This window comes from Fundulus heteroclitus, unplaced genomic scaffold (assembly GCF_011125445.2).
Source record: "Fundulus heteroclitus isolate FHET01 unplaced genomic scaffold, MU-UCD_Fhet_4.1 scaffold_623, whole genome shotgun sequence".
NCBI lineage: Eukaryota > Metazoa > Chordata > Actinopteri > Cyprinodontiformes > Fundulidae > Fundulus > Fundulus heteroclitus.
Window position 1 is genome coordinate 12,407 of NW_023397059.1, and position 8,703 is coordinate 21,109.

Below are 8,703 nucleotides of genomic sequence, written 5' to 3' on the forward strand. Positions count from 1 at the left end.
AATATTTTATTGTACACATGTGTTTACAAAATTTATGTAGACAAATGATTTCGTCCTACACCTTCTGTGAAGTCATTCCCAAGAGCCATAATAGACAAAAATGATATGCATCACACGTGTTAAGATACAGCTGGCTGTGATTATACAACTTGCCAGTAGGTGGTGCTGTGTGCACATGAACCGTCAAGAAATGAACCTTTTCTCGAACCAGTTGGCTGAGTGGTTCAATGCCTCATGAGGCTTCATCTCGCCATCACTACTTTACAGATATAACTTACAATTGAAAAATGCAAGAGAATCTTTCTTCTCAGAGATCATTAAGAAAAACATTAATAATGCTCGTGTCTTATTTTCCACAGTCGACAGGCTAACAAATCCTCCTGTGTCAGTGGCTTCTGAGCTCCACTCCACCAGGGCCTGCAATGAATTTGCTAACTTCTTTACTGAGAAAATCCTAAAAATTAGAGGATCAGTTTGTACATCCACACCAACTCTAGAACCAAAGCTGTATTCCGCTGGAACTACTTCTGACAAAATGTCCCATTTCAGCCAAATAAACTCCAAAAGCTTAGAGCAGATCATTCAGCAGCTAAGTTCCTCCTCCTGCTGCCTTGATGTTCTACCCACAGCTTTCCTTAAGAAAGTTTTACCTGTCATAGTGTCTGATTTGACCCAGATAATAAACACGTCCCTTCTGTCAGGTGTTTTCCCCCAGTCCCTAAAAACAGCAATTATCAAACCACTGCTGAAAAAGAACAATTTAGACAACCTACTACTCCAGAACTACAGGCCCATCTCAAACCTCCCCTTTATCAGTAAGATTATTGAAAAAGCTGTATTTCAACAATTAAACACCTTCTTAACAACGACCAGCCGCTTTGATTTTTTCCAGTCTGGCTTCCGTGCTCACCACAGTACAGAGACCGCCCTTATCAAGGTGTTTAATGACATCCATATAAATACAGACTGTGGAAGAACCACCGTGCTGGTATTATTCATAGACGCGGGAAGGAGGGTGCTGCGCGGGCTGCAGCCTCCCTCGTCATAGCATCAGCCCCCCATGGTGGGGGGCTGTGGAGTAACATAATATTGTACTTAAAAACGTGAAATTATTTATCTATTTATTTTTTAAAACACTGTGTTTGATATGGGATTAAAATGATGGGCTGTGTATGAGATATAAACTAATGATTTTGTTTGTGACGCTCAACCCTAACCCTAACCCAAACCCTAACCGGAGCCGTGGGGTGGTCCGCTGGAATCAGCGGGACGCAAAGAATTGTTGGCAGTGTTACAGAAAGTTGAGGTGCAGAAAAAAACTCCGGTGGCCGGATTACAGAGGCGCTTGTGGATTTGTGCCACGGCATGGAAGCAGCAGTATGAAGCTGGCCAACAATTAAAAACTCAGCAGTTAAAAGACAGACAGGCAATGACTGAGCTGCAGTCTGCTGAGTCGCTGTATCGGCAGCATGTGCAAATGCTGACTAATCAGCTGGAACAGATGACCAGTGTTGCAGAAAAAGCTGTGGCCCAGGTGTCTGTGTTAACAAGGAAAAAACAGGGGAAAAACCCCCGCCGTTTTCCTCTGAAAAAAGTCCGTTCGTTTGTAGCTGGATTGGGGTCTGGGTGGGATCCCAAAAGCTGGGACGGTAATATGTGGGATGATGAGGAGGACAGTGATTCTGGAGGTCCTCCAGATCCACCTCCTTTCCCTCCATTGGGGGTTAAACCCGTCGTCCGAAGGAGAAGAGAGCAGCAGCATATACCCGCAGCTTTCCGGCAGCGGATAGATGCTCAAGGTAATGAGGTAATTGATGCTGCGGGAGAACCTGTTATGGAATGGGTGGAACAGCCGCAACCGCCGGCGGTGTCACGGAAGAAGATTACTCGCAGGATGAAGTTGCTCATATCACTAAAAAATTAAGGCAGCATCCGGGCGAACCCACTGATCTATGGGTGGCTCGACTGCTGGATGAAGGTGCAGAACAGATTAAAATAGATCACGGAGATGGCATGGCATTTGGTGGTCTGAGCACTGATGGGAATGTAAATGCTAACTACAGGCAAGAAGCGAGAAATTTGGGGGATCAGGCGAGATCATTGTTTAACGTGTGGTCTGAGGCAGTACGAGCAACGTGTCCTAATGTATCTGATTGGCCCGAAATCTCTGGACCATGGTTAACATTAAAGGAGTGTGTGCAGAGGCTGACGAGGCTGTGTGTGCGTGATTTGTTACCAGTGGGGATGGTGGCTGGATATCAGCAAGTGGCTGTTCTGAAGGTGTAGTGGATTAACCTCTCACAGTACTTGTATTTTCTTGTCACATTAGTTAAAGGGTGTGCTTACATATCTCACAATGAATGTATTCCTATCACTATGATTAAAAGTGTGCCTTAACATGTATCTGAGGGAAATGTGTGTGTCAGTCTTGAGGGCAAGCTGAGAGTTAGACGCACACAGGCAAGGGCAGCCAGACATACATGGTGCACCATGGAAAACATCATGATCAGAAATCAAATTATGTTGTATTGTGAACAAAAGATGTATGGTAAAGGTCCAGGAAGAGGAAACGATGTGCAACTGTTTAGCATGGCCACATGATGTTAATATAATGGAGTGTTGTCATCAGCAAAAAGATAATGATGGGGAGCCAGTTTGCAATTGAGGTTAACATAATGAGGTGGGGCCATGTGGAAGGAGGCAGGACAATAAAGTGTTTTAAAAAATATGCACCCTCGGGAAGTTTCCTCCGATATGTAACAAAATAATAAAGATATCCGTGGAAAAGTGATAGAAAATACGTAATAAAAAGGTGGAGCTCAAAGGAGGAGCTCCAAGACACAGAGAATGTATATAAACAGACTGCTTCTGTATGTTGTCAGATGTTGTCCGGAGCTCATCTCATTTGTGGTTGTCTTGTGTTGTTGCAATAAACCGCCTTGGACCGAAACTCAGCTACTTTTGTTCACTTTTTGACCACTGTTGGATATTCTTAACTGCCTTATCAAGAACTTAGAATTTTTGAAGGACTTTGTACAAATTATTACGTTGTGGGAAGAACGTTCCACGACAAAGGTGGTGAGAGATCAGTAGATTAAAACTGCCCCACAGCATTATCGGGCAGCTATGCTTACTGTGATGCTGGGAGCTCCAGATGCCCCGATGGAAACCATTAAGGCTCGAATCATGGAGCTGGGGAATCTGGGAGAATGGGGCAAGTAGGAGGAATGCAGACCACAAGTTCAACAAACTCCGGTCCGCAGGCCGCAAAGGGAGCGGGGGAGAAATGAACAGGGCCCACCACGTAACATGTTGTGGAAGGCACTGATTAATGCTGGGGTGCCTGCTTCAGAGATACACGCATTACCTACTGATGAGTTGAGACAGATGTGTCAAAGGAGAGGCTTAAAAGTTAACTGTGCAGGATTTGGTGCTGAGCTGGACCCATTAAATTCTTTGATTCAGCTGTTGCTAGAGGCGATTCATCCCTCACCATCGGATCCACCTGCTGAAGAATCTGAGTCTGTTGTGCGCAGAAAACCTGCTAAGGTGGTTGAGACTGAGGTGTCAGACTCTGAGGAATCCTCGGGCAAAGAGGTGAAAGTAAGGAGAGTGAGAAAAAGGAAAAGAAAGAACAAAGATAGAAGGAGGAGCAACATGTACCCTGATCTGACGGATGTGATGGAGTTTAACTAGGATGAAGGCAGAGCCCCGCCAATTCGGATCACAAATTGGTCAATTGATGATATAAGAACGACATGTCGAATTGATTTATCAGATTCCATATTATCCGCAGGCTGCTGGGCTGATTGAGAGGATGAATGGATTGTTGAAAGAATCATTCAAAAAATTTCTGATAATCATGATTTAACAGATTGGAAGCCTAAATTGATGCAAGCATTGGCCCGATTGGATAATAGGCCAATTGCTCCAGGGGCAGTCTTACTGTCTCTGCATTTGACAAACTGAGAAACCGCTCAGGATTATATGTGTGAATAAGAGAGTAAAAATAAATGAACAATAAAACTTGTGATTTTATCTGAATGGAAAATGTATTAATGTATATGTAAATGCTTAGTACAGGAGTTAAAAATATTTCAGCATGAAATTCACCTACATTTATTTACACATTTGTTTATACATTGTGTAAACATTAGGCATTTTATGGCACAAGGATGTTGTCATTCCAATTCTGAAAAGGGCCTGAAAAAGAAAATTTTATCTGGGAAGAAGCACAGCAAAGAGCATTAGATTTGGCTAAGAAAGCCACACAACAAGCTGTGTCAAAGGGAAAGATGATGTCTAGGCCTGTGGAGTTGCAGGCCTCTGCTGGCACACCTCTGTTGGGCAGAAGCACCAGGCCGGATCCTGAACGAAGTGGTTCAGCCGTATCAACTGTGATGAGGAGACAGCATGCGCAATGGAATCCAGGATGACTACACATGCTCTCGGTGGCGTGTAAGAAGCATACCAGTAGTCTTCAAGGGATGTAACGATAAAGTGGATTTAAGGAGAGGTTTGTGCCAATATGAATCATCTACAGAACGAGCTTGTAAGAAGACACACTCTCAAATTGTACCTGCTGCACACACTTGTCAACAAATGGCACAATCGACGATAACAAATAAAATTCACTGGAAAGTGTTTTTTTTTTTCTCCTCCTCTGCCAACGTGCACTAGGACGAAACGTGCATGGTGGGACACTTTGCTTGGTGGAACAGGTACTGTGTTAAGTGTTTCCAACACTTTTGACAATAAAGTAACTAGAACTATGTTATGAAACACTGGACAGCATGAATCAAGAGCTGTTCATCAGGTTGGATTATGGATGCCTACTGTTGTAACATCACAGGAGGAAACTGCAAAGATCTTCCTTAATGAACTGAACTGGCAAATTAAAATGTGGAACACGACAGCAGAAGCGTTAACGAACATTTCTGTAGCTTTGAACCGGACGGTATGTAACGTACAAATGATACACGCTCATATACAACAAGAACGGTTTAAGCGTGTGGTTACTACCGGAAATTTCCAGGAATGGAGACAACTATGGAACATTAGTAGTAATAGTTGGTTACAACTAGAACCACAGAAGACCTATTGTAATGCTACTATGTGTGAAGGACATTGGACACAATATGATGCTACGATAGTACTACTGTCGGTCGTTATTATATATTGCCCGATGTGACTGTACAGGGGTATTGGTTTTTGAAACTGGATGGTGATTGGTTTGACCCACAGACAAACTACACCTATTACCTGGATCTATGCGAGACTGCTGATAAAGGGATGGTATGTATGCTACAACGACGAGGTGTTATGTGATTGGACTCATGAACCAGCTAGAGCAACAATAAAGAGTCATCCTCAATTACCTCAGGTGCCTTTCGTTGGGTGTTTACATGATGTGTACATCTGGAGTTGGAATAACGTGACCTATCGATTAACCCGCTTCACTACTGCAAACCGTTACTATCTTTCTGGTAGGATTAGATGTATGCAGGACTCGGGCAATGTATAAAATTTCCTACATTGTCACATAAATTAATTTTATTGTGTGTTGCATTTTACTAACATTTTAACAACAGCGACACACATTAATCTTTATAGTTTTGTCTGATTGGAACCTGATGAATCCAGAGAGGTTTGGCCTTTAACTGCAACACAGGACACAGAAACAAAGTAAAGCAATCCTTACTGTTGATAGGAGCAGCAGTTAATGGAAACCTGCTATCAGTCTCCTCCTTCACAAGGAGCTGCTCTCCTTCCTGATGGACCCCGGGTTCCTCCTGTTCCTCCTTTATGTGGAGGGGCTCTGACTCCTGCTGCTCCCCCTCAGGACTCTGTTCTTCAGGAGCCTCTTCTTTAACATCTGCAGCCAACACTGAAACACATTACATGCTTTATCAACAACTAGATCTTTACAATGTTACAACGTTGGGAAAGATTCAGTTTAGAGAAAAGATCAGCAGTGAAGAGAAAACTGAACCTCAGGAACTGACAGTTTCACCCTAGAAATGATCACCAGTAACTTTAGGGTCATTCTGTTGTGGAGATTTAATTTAATTATTCTGTTAAAATGTTTAATAATGACTAAATTGGATAGAATAAGACGAGCTATAATGTGACAGTTAAACATCGATATATAAATATATATTTGTAGCTGATCAATTGAACAGTTAATATATAAATGTCGTTTTATTATTTTGTTGCATTTAATGACAGTTTTATATTATTAGCTACTTTTTGGACCAGTATTTAAGTGATTTATTTCTTTATATATTCTAAATGTTGGCAGGATTGGTCCTCCATAGTGAACAGCCAGAAGAAAACATGCGACCCTCTTTCTAAACAAGATAAACAAAAAAGCGTTTTTCGGATGACTGACAATTTGGCCATCTTAATGGCTGGTCCCTCTCACCTGTTGAAATGCAATGTTCCATGCTTAGCGTAGCTGTGTCCAGGTCCACTGTGTCACTTAGTGTTCTTGTTGCCCTAGCTCCCTCCACATCCGTGCCTCCATGTTCCTTTTGAGACTTGAGGAAGACTTCATGGGCTACTTTTAGTAGCTGTAACTCTTCACCGCATGTAGTTGCCAACTGTTTTTGCTTTCTAACAGCATGATTGTGTGCAGTTGTTATACACAGTTTGCTTAACCTTTTGTAAACAGCTTTTTGGCCCCACCATACTGCAGCACACCGTTTACGTAGTAGGCAAAGGCCGACAAGCGTGGTTCCCTTCCTTGCAAGGCTATAGCAGCAGAAGCACAAGTGGGATGGGGAGAACCTTTGGTGATTTGAGAAAATATGGAATATGTGAATGGTGCCATAGACTGAAGATCTGACTGAAGGTTTGCAAAAGAAAATGCCTTCAAATCAGCAGCTGATGACCGCCAAAGCATGAAACCCTTAAGCGGGTTGCATAGGAACTTTATCTCATCCTCAATAACTTGAAGGATGTTTTCCTTAAGTGCTTCTAAGAGGTCTTTGTTTTTGACCATCTGATTGGCCGCCCGTGACCAATTCTGCTTTGCAATATTTTCAACAATTGCTGCCGTGTTTGCCTGACATACAATTCTGTCACCCTTTGGATGGGATGGGTAGTGAATAATAACCTGAAACACAAATAAAAAGGGTTCATTAGTAAACTACTAGTATACTCAGATTCAGACGATTCATAATTTGTTATCCTGGGTAGCAAAATCCTGATGCATTAAGCCTTTGACAACAATGTAGCTAAATTCCTGATATCAAGATGTTATCACAAGACAACAGTGTTTATTACAGATCAGAAAAAGATACACTTCTTTAATTACAGCCGATCTGTACACTATAAATACAAGGTACTGGTGTGGCTGAATTGTGTCTGTCATATGGATATAAGAAACATGGGTGTGTATGTTATAGCTATACTAAATAATAATAAAAACAAGCTGGTGAGACAATCAAGGCTCAAGAAGATTATCTTACATAGTCTATTGTGTAGGGAATGGCGTTTGATGTTCGAGGATGAGCTTTTTTTTTTAGTCCTTTGGGATCCTAGCAGCTACATTTTCTACCCGTGTACTGGGTCTGACGTCATACATCAGTGATATCAGCACTTTAACCAAACACAAGTTATGTTTCACATTCAGTTCTAATTACCTCCGTCAAACTTCGCCGTGCCGTCTTTGGGGTTACGTTGTCTGTAGTCGGCCTTGAGTACTTTGGAGCTGGAGGTGCTGTTGGTGTTGGGGGCTGGAGACACGTCTTGGAAGGGGTCGGCACTCTGTCCCGTTTCTCAGGGCGTTTCTTGCCTGTTGATGATGCGTTTGAAGATTCGGCAGTTGCCTGTGATGTTGAGGTTGATGCTTCTGCTGGGTTTGAGTCTTTCTCTGCTTCTTGCCATCTTCTAAAAACGTCGAAATCATCCTGTAGTCTACCAATCAAGCGGAAGCAACGCAAGCAAATACGACCTGATCTAGAAACATTTTCAGACAGCGGTAGTCCTAATTCTGTTAGCCGCTCGCTAATGCTTTTTTCTCTTGCATCATTCTTTTGGAATATGGACCGGAAACCTGAAATTGTGCCTTTTATTCGCAAATTATCTTTACATAAACGGCAAATATCCTTTGCCGACATGTTGCTTATTTGCTGAGCTAACGAGCCTTTACCTGCAGCAGCAAGAGTAGCCTGGCTTGTGTTTTCGTCGTCGCTCTGTTAATACGTCATATGCTTCTTCTTCTTCTTCTTCTTTATGTTTTTTTCTGGCGGTTGGCACGCAACGAAACGGTGCATTACCGCCACCAACTGGTTTGGAGTGTGGATCAGAATGACTTATTTATACTACCTAAAATAAATTCAACCAAACTACCAAAACAAAACAAACACCCAAAATAAAAAATAAAAGAAATACATTAAAAAAAAATTCAATTAAATTACTTAGTCTAAGATAATGAAACATAATCCCATAACACTAATCTCTTGAATTACTTCTAAGCATTTCTATTAAATCAAATTTTATTCTTTTCCTTTTTAAATTTTTAACCATTTCCCTTCTTTCTTCTTCATATTTCTTACAGTATATCATAATATGCTCAGCTGTTTCTTATTCCCCACAATACTCACATTTTCCAGTGTTATGCTTCCCTATTTTGAATAATGTTCCATTTAATCCTGTGTGCCCAAATCTAAGTCTTGATATGATTGTTTCTTCCCTTCT

At 41.8% G+C, this 8,703-nt stretch overlaps 1 protein-coding gene and 1 long non-coding RNA gene across 2 annotated transcripts; one reads left to right on the top strand and one right to left on the bottom strand.

Moving 5' to 3' along the window:
* The first annotated feature begins 924 nt into the window (after positions 1-924).
* LOC118561408 lies at positions 925-3,759 on the top strand. The gene is made up of 2 exons (XR_004930035.1): positions 925-2,280; positions 3,076-3,759. It is a non-coding gene; the product is annotated as an uncharacterized LOC118561408 (long non-coding RNA).
* A 2,665-nt stretch (positions 3,760-6,424) lies between these two features.
* On the bottom strand, positions 6,425-8,196 carry LOC118561407. Its single transcript, XM_036133442.1, has 2 exons — positions 7,647-8,196; positions 6,425-7,117 (listed from the first exon to the last, which is right to left on the bottom strand). The coding sequence occupies exons 1-2, from the start codon at positions 8,121-8,123 to the stop codon at positions 6,656-6,658; spliced, it is 939 nt and encodes a 312-aa protein (XP_035989335.1). The 5' UTR covers positions 8,124-8,196; the 3' UTR covers positions 6,425-6,655.
* Between the last annotated feature and the right edge of the window lie 507 nt (positions 8,197-8,703).

Excerpts from the sequence above, each read along its gene's own strand:
- LOC118561407 (XM_036133442.1), bottom strand. The coding sequence starts at position 8,123 with ATGTCGGCAAAGGATATTTGCCGTTTATGTAAAGATAATTTGCGAATA. Across the intron at positions 7,118-7,646 it reads CACGGCGAAGTTTGACGGAG|GTTATTATTCACTACCCATC; the intron begins GTAATTAGAACT and ends TTTGTGTTTCAG.